Source organism: Cheilinus undulatus, linkage group 13 (assembly GCF_018320785.1).
Source record: "Cheilinus undulatus linkage group 13, ASM1832078v1, whole genome shotgun sequence".
Classification (NCBI taxonomy): Eukaryota; Metazoa; Chordata; class Actinopteri; order Labriformes; family Labridae; genus Cheilinus; species Cheilinus undulatus.
In genome coordinates this window covers 12,993,978-13,007,845 of record NC_054877.1, presented here as the reverse complement: position 1 = coordinate 13,007,845, position 13,868 = coordinate 12,993,978, and the positions used below count along the sequence as shown (strand labels likewise).

General features: G+C 39.1%; 1 protein-coding gene across 1 annotated transcript in view; it reads left to right on the top strand.

The window, feature by feature from the left end:
• The window catches only part of LOC121520611 (netrin-G1-like), a 136,833-nt gene that overhangs the window by 116,778 nt on the left and 6,187 nt on the right, over nt 1-13,868 (top strand). Inside the window, exon 6 of the mRNA XM_041804153.1 lies at nt 2,019-2,063. Coding sequence (XP_041660087.1) covers nt 2,019-2,063 — 45 coding nt within the window. The remainder of the gene's footprint in view (nt 1-2,018; nt 2,064-13,868) is intronic.

Here is a 13,868-nt window from a genome sequence, read left to right as displayed (position 1 = left end):
GGGGGGGGTGGGGAGTGTGTGTGTGTGTGGGGGGGTAAGACAGTGGAAAGAGTTGGAAACAGTGAAAAAAAGAGGCGAGGCATCTGGCTGCAGACCTCTACAGTGGACCGTGCAGCTAGAAGTGATGTAACCCTTGTTGGGTTTTTCCTTAGTTTGTGGTGTGTTATTTTTGATTATATCCCCCTCCCCCTTACTCTAACCCAGGGGTGTCCAAACTATGGCCAAGGGGCCAAATGCCCGAAGTCTAGTTTTGATTCGCCCCACTAACTCCCTGATGAGTTTTGGCAGCAAATAGCAGTACCATTTCCAGAGGTTGAGTCAGTGGCAGCTAGGATCAGACAGGGGCCCCCTGAAAGCTGATTTACATCCCCAAAAACCTGGGAATCATTGCCTATTTGCCTTGTTAGCCATTAAACCAGACTTTTAAGGTTAGAAGGCTACGGAGTCAAGCTCTGCCCCAATCAGCTGATCTCACAGAAACCCTTATCAGCTGTGGCCAGTTGCTTTCATGCTGCTTTATTCAAACTGCTCTTGCTTGGCCAGACTTTGCAGCTCTTTCTGCAAGCTGCTCTTGCAACCTTCCTCCACCCCAGCTCCCCCTTTATTCTGCTTCTGACTTAATTAATATCATATACCCTGCCTTGTGGATATTAAAGTGGCCGCAACATCCTTTAATATTTCTGTATGTGGCCCTCAGTGGAAAAAGTTTGGACACCCCTGCCCTAACCTTTAGGGTTTGGGTGCCTAAACCTAACCCTCTTTGAGTTTCCTTCATTTGCATATTTTTTTTCTTAATAAAATTCTGTTTTTGTGAAAAATATCCCCTAACTGTAGCCCCTGGAACAAAATATGCATCATTAAGTACATCATTCTGATTTTGGCTTGGGTAATGTAGATCACTTCATGCCCCACGGTCGAGGTCACCCCATAGTAGACGTCTGCAGCCCCCACCATTGTGCTGTACACAAGTCAATTATTTGGCCACAACATTAATGAGCAGGAAAACAAGGTGTTGCTGATAGTTTGAATACACTCACACTCATGCTGTTGTATATGTAACAGCAGCAGTGTCGCCTTTAGCCTGAACATTTTTACATGCAGGAAACACACACAGTCTGCATGCACATACATGTGTTCGGTACACACCTTTAGATAACATCTCACAACACAGAAGTGTTAGCATGATGTGCTTTAAGTCCCATGACAGCTATGGCTCATCCTGCAATGTGACCGCTCACATGCACACATTGCAATCACAGATGAAATACAATGTATCACTCAGCCCTAGTGTGAGCCAGCTTTTAGATGATAATTTTGCACATGGATAATTGGAAATGAACTGAAAGCAATGGCTGTTTCAAAGGTGTCTGAACTCAGTGATAATCTATTTAAGATATAAATCACCTTGAAATTCTGCATAATGGTTTGCAAAAGACTGCACAGAAAATGAAGTATATAATGCTCAGCTAACATGCAGCATTTAAAAGTTTAAGATGGAGTATAGTTGATGAAATATCGTGAGATATTTGAATCAGTGAAACAGTAGGTAATACTGAGATTTCACACCCTTCTTTCCACACTTGAATATTTGCCATAAGCTCACAGACAGATATTTGCCCAGAGCCAAAGAAAAGAAAGCCATTTCTTATGAATACCTGCTTCCCACCATGTATCCCCACGCATGTTGATGCCTGAAGGTGACTCCACATGCTGGATCACAAAAGCAGCTACCATGTGACTCCTCATGCTGGATCACAAAAGCAGCTACCATGTGTACGTCTCTCCCTTCATCTTGTGGAAGTATCACTCATTTCAGTTGCATGCACACTATTCTACATTAGCCCATCTTCTCCTGCAGCAGATGTTTCAATAACTAGGAGGCAAATCAGCCCAGTTAACATTTAGATATTCATACACAATAAGGATTTGTGCATGCTGTCCCTCTTCTTTAACAACATAACAGCATGAGTTTATATGACAACTGGATGTAATTTATAACCTTTCCCATTTCCACACAGATCGAGCAAATGCTTCATCTCTCGGTGTTGCAAACCGTAACCAAGGTAGGCTTATAGGCTTTGTAACTTCAGCATGACATTAACAACACATAGAAAGAATTGATGGCTTATTGATTGGACATTTAAAAGAGAAACAGGTGTAATTGAGAATATGCTAATAGAAGTTTGCAAAAGGTTGTTTTCCCAAAGCCCACATGCTTTCATCCTGCATGCACACAAACAAACCCCCGTCCTTACAAGCAGGACCTTTTGTTGTGGGAAAACTGTAGGGAACGGACCACATGCCTTAGGATCACAGAGTCCGCAGCCTCATAACCCCTTTGATCATAGTCCGCTTTCTAAATACCCAGAATGCTCTCTGGGGGGGCACCCTTTCTTTCGAGATCAGAAAGGGAAAAAAAGGAAAGAGGAGAAGGAGAAGGAAGGAGAGAAGAGGCTCCAGGGGGGTTTATGTAGATTGATCTCCAGCTATCTCCAGCTAATCCTCAGGCCCAGATATCCTGTGTAGTGAGTGTTAAGTTGCATCTGCACCACTGCTCTCACAGCCAGGAGAGGAAAAAAAATTAAAAAGGACTTTAGGGTTTTCTACGATTAAGGGAGGGGATTGTTTGGCTTCCATTTTCTTGACTTGCAAAGATGAGAAACAAGTGCACCTATGGAAATAATCCGGTTTGCTTCTTTCAGAGGTGAAAGGCTACCAGTTAGTAGATTACAACAATGCTGCCTGTTTTGAAACTGTATCTATCGCATCCATAAAAATGGCTACATCTAGTATTACTATAACCTTTGAAAAATGTACTATATTAAAGGTCAATATGTAGAATTTTTACACTGAAATATTTGCCTAATTAATGCATGGCTTCTCTTTATGTATATTTAAAGTTGAGTATTTTAAATCACCTCAAATATTTCAAACCATTTTCAAAGCCAGAGAAATTCATGATTTTAATAGTTGGAATGGTCTTTGTCTTGTCTTGTCATGGCTGCCGCTGTGGAGATGGAAATGCTAGATGTTACATCAAAGACTGCTATAGAAAGAAGCATGAACTGTTACTGGAAGGTGCAGTTCAGTTCTTTCTCATGCATGTTTTCTGCTGCTTACTTGTCATAGACCACAATTAATCTCTGCCATCGACTGTTCAGTCTGTCCTTCAAATTTCCAAAACAGTCTGGCTGCAGACCGTACATCTCTGACGGCCCCTCCTGCAGACCGTTCATGTGAGACTTCATTCATAAACAGCAGTTTAGTGGTACCTCCTTTTTTGCCAAGGGGTCTAAACCGGATTAAATTAAGTATAGATCCTTTTAAGAAGTATTCACACAAATGGTGGCTCTCTTTAGCTTCATTAGCTTTGGCTAAAGCGAACATAGCTATGTTATCTAAGTTATAATGTTACTACATAAGACATTGTAGCTGAGTTACCTTAAGCAACGTGAGCTTTATCAAACGTAGCTACGTTGCTTATGTAGCCTTAGCTACATTAAATACATAGCTTTGTTGGTTGTTACCCATAAGCTTATACAGCTGAAGGAGCCACTTAAGCTACATTTGCTTCGTTACAGTGTTTTCATGGAGGATGGGCTTTGTTCCTTCAAACAGACCGTTAACTTAACTTTATTAAGTGTTTTGTAATGAGGTTATGGAGTTCAGGATTTTGGCTTTTACCTATTGGTAGTCCTCATCCTAATCTGTCACTGTTCCTAAACCTCCTAATCTGAGAGAACCCATGCATGCACTGTAAAGTTGAATGGTTAAAAAATACTCAAAATACATATCGTAACTGATAAATGAAAGCTTTTGAGTAGTGAATATATATATATATATATATATATTTTTTTTTTTTATTTTATTTTTTTTTTTTTTTTTTAAATACAGCTCACATTAGAATATATTTCCATGTTTCTCATCCACTGCAATTTCCCCCTATGTCTTTCAAATATTTTAATTTTAAGCAACCATGCCACCCAAAATAATCTGTCTTAATTTACAAGAAAAAAGACTGAAAGGCGCACTTTGACCCTGAAGTGCTCTTCCACAGTTCAGTACATCCTTCTGTGTTGAAGTTGGTCTCCACAGGTGGGACTTTTGTAACTAAGTGGGCAACTCCACTCATGGTGCAAAAGTGTCTAATGGCCAAAATTATGCAGATTAAGAGATAATTGTCACTAAGTTGAATACAATGACAAGAAATACTAAATTTACTTAAAAGTAAAATTGTGTTCAATAAGAAAATAGAGCTTAAATAACAAACAAAACTCATTCTTTAACAACCTTGTACTTTTCAGTCTTACAGTGTGGGATTGGAACCAGGGAACCTTCTTTGTGTGAGGCAACAGTCGCAGCTGCTTTACCACTGTTCAGCTCTCTGCATCTTTCTTTTTTTTTTTGTTTAATGTCTTTACAACAAAAATTGCACTCTACAAAGTGGTGTTCCTGGTTGGAGCTGAGAGCAATTGTAGAATGTTTTGCAAGGAAATTGCAGTGCAAATCAGGAATTCTATTTCTATAGTGCATCTCTGTTGGTCATTTTCGGTTATTGTTTTCACTGAGAGCCCCCTGGTGGTAGGACACACTGCAACTTTGATATGAGTTTGGTAAATAGTGTCACAAGATGTTTTCATATAAAAGCGCAAAGGAAAAATATAAACTGCAAGAATCAATTCAACTAAATGATTCAGCATTTGCTATTTTGTTTGTTTGTTTAAAATTACCTTATTAATTGTCATGTTGTCCACCACAAGGTAATATCTAACAATGTCTTATATCCAATATTCTACAAGATCATATAAGAACATATAATTTAGTTTTCAGGATTTATCAGCTATCAGGATCAGATTAAACATTTAACATTAAGTATTCTTACTTAGACTTGACTATCACGGTTATGATCTGATTTTTTACTATCCCAGTTTGTGTTTTGATAGGTAAACATCATATCTGATCTAAAAAAACTGAATAATGTCTTTTCCCGATTTTGCTATGTGGAGATATCCAAAAGAAAAGGATACCATGGCATGTATGCCCCTTAACTCATTTTCTGACAGCTGGCGAATGCATCCACAAGCTTCAGCCAAGTATCAGCAAAACAAACTTGGCAGCAGTGACAAGAGAGTCTTACTCCTGCAGCAACACTGAGTTATGTCTTTTTGGTAAAGAAAGAACTATATGTAGTCAGTAGTTTAGATATGAGAAAGCATCAAAATGCTGCCCTATACAAGTCTGTGATCGAGAGGCTACAGGACAGCAGTTTCTTAACATGTACAATGGAGCAAGTCAGGTCAAGTAGGTCAGCTGACAGGCTGACACTAGTCAGAGGTGAGGACATGTTGGATATTTGCTGCTGCGCTCTTCTCACATTGCTGGAGAGGAGGATACACCATACCTGCATTGCAGTGTTGGTTTTTAATAGTACTGAGCTATAAGCCACAATGGTTTCATTTTTCTTTCATTTCAAAATCATTGTGGTTTGTCACATCATAGTCATAAATCCCTATGGCTGCAGGGGGGAATCATTTAGTGATAGAATTAACAAGATAAACCTCTGAAGCAGTGCTTCTCAGCTGGTGGGTTGGAACCCAAAAGTAGGTCGTGGAGCTGTTTTCAGGGAGATGCAACCTTGTGCCTTTACAAAAATGGTGGCAAAATTTGCTGAAGTACTGAGTCCATTAGTGGACATACATTCATACATTGATTTTAACTCTGTTTTACAGATATAATTGGCAAATATAAACATTTCCTCTATAAAATTGTGGAATTACCCCATTGTAATGATGTAATTCCACAATACCTTTTGGAAATTGGCAGAAATTTACACACTGTCAGGGGGGAAATGGGTGTAAAATGTATTTGTTTGTTTCCCATCTCTTTTAAAGTCATTCATTTGAGCCGTCCAAGATCAGAACTACAACATTTTTCAATAAATAAATGTGCTTTTTTCTAATTTGATTTGGCATTTAAAAGACTATGGCTAGATCAGTTTGGAACCACTGCTCTAAATCACCTTCATGCAAAAATTAAAATGCCTATATTTTTATGGAATGGGCGCATAGACCTTAAAAACACTCTCTGGCATGTTTTGCTAAGCTGAAGAAAAGAAAATTAAAGAAAAACCTAATGCTTGTGCAGTGCTAAATGACATATGCCTTTTCATTTGCTGACCCAGACCCTCAGGAAAAGGGCCAATCAGACAATTCTGGTTAGTCAGGACGGCTAATGAGCTGCATATTCATGGTAATTATTGGTTAAATGTAAAGCATTTTAAAGTCACCCTGATAATGCCAGAAGGCACTGCAGGGCATTGAGAAAAACTAGCCTACACAATTAAGAATCAGTAATGAAAAACCAGGATACTGGTATAGATCATCTGTACAGGGATATAAATAACCAGTTTTCTCTGTGTGCATGTAAACACCATATCTCATTTATGATCAAAATCTAGATTAGATAAGGCTCATAACTGATACTCAGGTCTAAGTGAATGCTCTCATTTATACTTCAAGACAAAACACACAAAAAGGGTTTTTTGTCATATTTGTTCCTAGCTGTGTTAGTTTTTCTCATCAATAGTCAGTGACCGCAGTAAATAGTCAGGCAAAAAAAAAAAGCTTATTTCTTTCTTTCTAGAAGCTTGAATGAAATAAGTTGATGAATAAAAAATCTTCCAATTTTACTTCTGACTTTAACAGAAAATAATCAGCAATTTGCTTCAGCTTAATTTCTGTGGTGGTTTAACTCTTACGCCCCCCTTGGGCATTTTTGGCCATTTTTCTGAAGTTTTTTTTTTTTAATTTGTGATCAGTTTGGCAGTTTTACAGCTTGTGGGATGAATTTTTGCAGGAAATTTTCTTTCTAGTTAAATTTTTGAAATCCAACATGTTTTACCCTTACATGTCATTTATACTCTAGTGATGCATTTTGTACCCTCTGGACACCTTTGAGGCAAAAATGTACATGTACAAAACACTGCCATTAAATCACCATACATCAATATTTGTTTCTACCTCTTTTTTCATAAATGTCTTTAACAACTTTAGACCTGCTCAAAACTACCAAACATTCAATCATTTTCAAGATTTTAACCCTCTAAATGCCAGTTTGATTATTTGAAATACATATATTTTTTTACTACAAAAAAACAAAAGTTTATTATTTTCCATAAAATTAATAGTGGAAAGAAGGGGCTTTGGTGCTGACAAGAATCTTGGATGGGTCAAAGATTAGCAACAAAATTGATTTTATTGCATTTGTATTTTTTTATGTGGTGGCAGCTTTAACATTAGGGCACCCTCTGACACCTTTGAGGCAAAAACTAACTGTCACACAGACTATAAACTAAAAAACTAAGTAATTTTAAGGACTGTTGAACAGACTTTATAAGGTCACTGCGTCACCACCAAAACTAGTAACATATTAAATAGCCTGCTGGTGCAGTCACACTTGGAATGGTTGCCTTGTATCTTACCATTTACAAAGCATCTTTGTCCCCCCTTCCTTGGTCTGTGCTTGTATGCAATCATTACTGCAGGTCCAATCCCACCTGAGCATGATTGCTTCTTATGCTGTATATCATCAAGTCATACAAAACAGCTTCGTTTACAAGGAACATGGTCTCAGCAGAATGTAGAACAACACATAGAAAGTGACTGCAGTTTAACCACTTAGTGGCTTATTTGTAGCTATTTTGCTCAGTTATGGCCCTCTAACACAGCTGGATCTCACGGAAGTGCAGGGCAGTGCACCAGTTCTTGAGACTATACATCACGTCAGTGTTGCATGTCATGTTTGTGCTTCCATCCATGCCAGGCCCAAGGAACACTTTCAGGAGGGTACTAAGCACCTGCATGAGTCAAACAGACTGGACTATTGGGCTCAAACATGCTCGGGCATAGTATGCACCCTAACATACCATCAGACTACATCTTTTTTTATGCAGTCATGTGCATAGAGTACATTTTGGAGGGGTCTGGCTGCAGACTGTTCAACTCTGGCGGCCACCCTCCCAGACCAATGTCTGAGATATCGTATATCTCAGAGAGGAAGTTCCAAAATTTTCTCAAACAACATATTTCCATGTTTAGATTTTTTTTATTCAACTCTATCCATGAAGAAAGTATGGCAGTTACATTTATGAAAAAGTCCCATTCAAACATTACAGACCAAGCAACATTTCATAAGCTACATAGAGGAAAAAGCCAGGGATCTAATCCTGGATTAAATTATGTATAGACCTGTTTTAGCAGTAGTTAAACGAACAGTGTTTTGCTTTAGCTTACTGAGCTTTAGCTATAGCTAAAATACCTAATTTAGCTGCATAATTACAATACTACATATGCCAATGTAACTAAGTTAGCTTTATCAGTGTGACATTTAGCATACATAGCAAAAGGCAACATAGCTACTTAGATAACTTTTCTACGTAGCATACATAGCTGTGTTGGGAGTTTAGCTTTTGCTATGCTAGCTACATAGCTGTGTAGCTCCGTTAGCTATAGCTGAGTTAGCTTTACCAACGTAAGCTCAAGCAGACGTAGCTATAGCTTACTTAACTACATAGATAACATAGATACAAAGCTTATGTAGCTGTTTTGTGAGCTTAGCTTTAGCTATATTAGCTAAGCTTGCTGCAGACTGTTTACTGGGCCTTTTTAAACATTTGTTATCAGGTTAGTAACATTTTAGCATCTATCTGATCTCAGTTGAACAGTCTGTGAGAGTAGCTGTCAGAGATGAATGGTCTACAGCCAGACTGTGTTGTAAGTTTTAGGCATGTAGGATCCAAGGATTCATCACTGGGCCCTATTTGGCACATCCTGAGTTTAGCGAGGGAGAGAGTGGTCAGAGTCAAACTTGACATATGTAGACACACAGGTATGTCACTAGCCAGTCAAAGTCAAGCTCGATGACATTTCTTTTGTAAGCGACTTTTCAAGCCTGGTAATGCGCCTGGAGACTGCTGACAGTTTTCATGGCCCTTAGGAAATCCAGGGGCTTGTGATAACCTTACTACTGTACCTGCCCACCCTCAGCTGTGCTTACTTAACATACCCCCTTACTGTGCCTGAAAGGTATAGTCTTTATTATTTTTTCACCAGATTAATTTCCCATGTCCCTGGTAAGATGCAAGGACATCCAGAGCACAACTGGGGTTGTGTCAATCCTCCTGGTTCCCTCAAGCGGCGTACTTGCCACATCTGCACCTTACCTCAGCCTCATTTACGGCCCAAACATTCCTTAAAGTTCTGCACTGTACTGTAAATAAATGTTTGTTTGCAGAGTATAAAATCAGGGTTTAATATGTTGGTCGGTCTGCTTTATTGATGTTAGTACAGGCAGGAACTTTTGATTAATTCAAATGGTGTCTTTGTGATTTCACTCTCTGTGCTATGCTAAACTCACCTTCTGCTTGGCTATAGTGTAAAATTTGGCCTACATACATGCAGCATCTGTCTCCTCTTAGGCTATTTTTCAATTAAGCTGACCAAAACTATAAGTATACCTCCTCAGTGTTTCACTTATTATTTGGCAAACCATTTATTGAAACTTTTCATTTCTGAATTTGAACTAACAGTAAAATCAGACCTTCTCTGTTGACGTGCAGAAGTGTATCTCTGCCACTGTCAAGTGCTTAGTATTCAGATGACAGTTTCTATTGAACTCTTGAGCCTGGAGTCATGACTAATGATGAAGCCTTCGTGTTAATATGATAACAGGTTTCAGTTTACCCTGACATCATGGAAAAGATATTGATCCAGTGTAATTGAAGAAACACTATTCTGTCTCAGAGCTTATAATTAGCAGATCCTGTATCTGGAAACTGTCTCCAGTTATACTTAATTGCACTGAAGGATCTATGGCTGTAAAGCCTCTTTAAAAACTATTCAATGAAGGACTAGAAATATGATTTTTAAATATGATTTTCTACTCTGTATGGAATTAAACCAAGATGCCTCTTTCTCTCTTGGGTCGGTCTTGTTAAAAAGGCAATCCTTAATATAAAAATGCCTTTAAGACCGTTACATTATGGGATTCATTGAACTGTAAATATGAGTGAACATATTTTCTGCCACATTAGATTCACATCAAAAAGTAGTGACAGGATTTCCATCCATTTGTGAAGGTTTAACTGAAATCATGCCAGTGTTTTTATCTCTCAGACTTCTTTCTCAGAGTATCTGAAGACGAGAAGTATTCACTGAGATGAAGGAACTGCCTGAGTGTACTCGGGACCTAAATGTACAGACAAATCTTTAAAAAAATCCATACTGGGACTAGAGAGTCAACACTTCTGTATTCTTGAGAAAAAGCATGTCACACTTTGAAAACAGAGCTAAATAATGGCAACCTTCAGTCTGTTGAATCAAATCATTTCTAAACATTGCTAAACTTAAAATTCTGGCAAGGCAGTTATCTTTGACTAAATTATTCTCTATAACTGTAATATTACAATTCTCTTAAACTCTACAGTTCTGTGAAAAGGTATTTGCCCTCTTCTTTTTGTGCATATTTGTCACACTTAAATGTTTCAGATCACCAAACAAATTTTGATATTATACAAAGCTAGCCCGAGTAAATACAAAATGCAGATTTTAGGAGATTATTTCATTTATTAGGGAAAAAGCCATCCGAACCTCTTTGTCCCTATGTGAAAAAGTATATTTCCCCCCTAACTTAATAAGTGGTTGTTCCACCCTTGGTGGCAGCAACTGCAATCAAGGGTTTGCAGTGACTGGCAGTGAGTCTTTCATATCACTGTAGAGGAATTTTGGCCCACTCTTCATTGCAGAATGTAGTCACAGAGGAGGGTTTTCAAGCATGAACAGCCTGGGAGGTCATGCCACAGCATCTCAGTCAGATTTAAGTCGAGACTCCACTTTCTTTATATTGCTTTCATTCAGAGGTGGTCTTGCTGGTGGGTTTCAGATCATTGTTTTACTGCATAACCCAAGTGTGCTTGAGCTTGAAGTCACAAACTGATTGCCGGACGTTCTCCTTCGTGATTTTCCGGTAGAGAGCAGGGTTTATGAAATGCTTTGTTAGCTTCATGTCAGATGTAACACGATGCACACCTTCCAAAAAGTTAAACTTTTGTCTCTTCAGTCCACAGAGAATTTTCCCCCACAAGATCATCAAGATGATTTTTATGTGAGTCAGGCCTTTTGGTCAGCAGTGGTTTTGGCATTGGAACTCTCCCATGGATGCCAATTTTGCCCAGTCTCTTTCTTATTATTGAATCTTGAACACTGACCTTAACTGAGTCAAGTGAGGCCTCCAGTTCTTTGGATGTTATTCTGGGTTCTTTTGTGACCTCCCGGATGAGTCATCAGTGCACTCTTGGAGTAATTTCTGGTAGGCCAGCCACTCCCAGGAAGGTTCACTCCTGTCCCAAGTGCTCTCCATTTGTGGATAATGGCTCTTACTATGGTTTGCTGGAGTCCCAAAGCCTTTAAAATGACATTGTTACCTTTTCCAGACAGATAGATGTCAATGACTTTGTTTTTCAACTGTTCTTGAATTATTTAGATGGCAGTATGATGTGTTGCTTTTTTTTTTTTTAGATCTTTTCACCTGCTTCACTTTGTCAGACAGATTCTATTTAATGAATTTCTTGATTCAACAGGGGTGACAGTAATCAGGCATGGCTGAAATTGAACTCAACTTTTCAGTAAATGCGGTTACTTACAGGTAATTTATGATTCAATAAGGGGCGGGGATTACTTTTCCACACAGGGCCAGGTAGGTCTGGGTGGCTTTAACCCTGGATAAATGAAGTCATCATTTAAAAACTGCATTTTGTAAATACCTGAGTCGTCATGTGGGGAGGCAAATACTTTTTCCTATCAGTGTACATTTATGAAAGGTGGTATATAACCTGTTACTTCCTCCAAAGATGACAGAAGAGGGATAACTTTGTGTAACATCTACCCAAGAAATGACAATGTTATATTAACGGCCCTTATCCCAGCTCTGACCATTTATCCTCGTAAACCACTAAAACAGTGTGAAATGTGGTTAAACATCGTAGCTCAACAAGAGAAAAATTCAAATAGGAAGTAATCCCCTGTCAGAGCATCATACCTGCAGTCACACTCAGGCACTAGTAGGAAATTAAATTCATCTGCTTTTCTTCCCTCTCTGTCTCTGTTGTGTAGTTTCCTGCGCTGGATTTTTCCGTAGAGCTTCGTGCAACACCAAGCCGGAGTGATAGATGTGTCATAACAGTTATACTGCTAAAATGCCACATTTCTGACGGAGGTGTGAGGTGCACATATGTCCCAGAGAGAGTACGCTGGAGCTCAACAGCCAGGGTTCAAATTGTTGTCTCCTCACCAGCTGCTGGCACAAGTCTGACAGAGAGTGATGTCATGCCAGGCAAAGATGATGACTTACATATATAATATAAACAAGACGTAAGGAGTTCACTCAGAAACCATTATATTGTATTCTAGTACTTATTATCAAAAGATTTTTAAAAAAGATAAGGTAGTCATCACAGAGATTGCAACAACCTGGGAGACAGCTGAGTAATATTTATGAAATAAAACCTAAAGTATGCAAACTGTGTTGATGTCAGCAGGGTTATTAACATGTGAGCTTGGTAAATGTGGACTTTAAGAGTATTTAGTCTGTTGGAAATCTGCATTACTGAGTTATGGAGAATGGGGTGCATTGACTCTATATTTGTATGGACAATGCATCTCTGTATCTTTCTGTTGAACAAAAGTAAAGCCAAAAAAACCCTGATGCAGGCTGTGCTGGAGTCAAGAGACACATGAAAGGAAGCTATATAGTGGCTCCTGAATTGCATTTTACAGAGTAGAACAGCAACAGCAAACTCACAAGTTCTGTTTGTGCTTCTCACTCCCAGTCAGCTTTTTCTTGGAAAATACTCACTTTTGCAGTTTTGGGTCACTTACCTCAGCAACCCCACCTCATCATACAGCTATACAAATGTTTATGTGTTGCCAATTTAGGTATAATTACACTCACTGGCCACTTGATTAGGTACACCTGTTCAAGTGCTGGTTAACAATAATCAGTCAATCACATGGCAGCAACTCAGTGCATTTAGGCATGTAGACATGGTCAAGACGCCTTTCTGAAGTTAAACTAAGCATCAGAATGGGGAAGAAAAAGGATTTACCTTATTTTTAATGTGGCATGGTCACTGATGCCAGGCGGGCTGGTCTGAGTATTTCAGTAACTGCTGAGCTACTGGGAGTTTCATGCTCAACCATCTCTAGGGTTTCCAGAGAACGGTCAGAAAAAGGGAAAATATCCAGTGAGCAGCAGTTGTGTGGACCAAAATGCCTTGTTGATGTCCAAGGAGAATGGGCGGACTGGTTCAAGATGATAGAAAGGCAGTAAGTCAAATAACCACTACAACCAAGGTATCTAGAATATCATCTCTGAATGCTACAGGGCTACAGCAGCAGAAGACCATACCTGGTGCCACGCCTGTCAGCTAAGAACAGGAAACTGAGGCTTCAATCACATGAGCTCACTATAATGGGGCAATAGAAGTTTGGGCTAGTTGTGGTGGTCTAATGAATTGTGCGGGGGATACTTTCTTTGCACAATTTTGGCCCGTTAGTATCAATTGAGAATCGTTTAGCCTACCTGGGTATCGGTGCTGACCATGTCCATCCCTGTATGACCACAGTGTACCCATTTTCCGATGGCTATTTCAAGCAGGATAATACATCATGTCACAAAACTCAAATCATGTCAAATTGGTTTCTTGAACATGACAATGAGTTCCCTAGTGTACTCAAATAGCCTCCACAGTCCCCAGATCCCAATCCTGTAGAGCATCTTTGGGATGTAGTGGAACCGTAGATTCCGAGCCGACA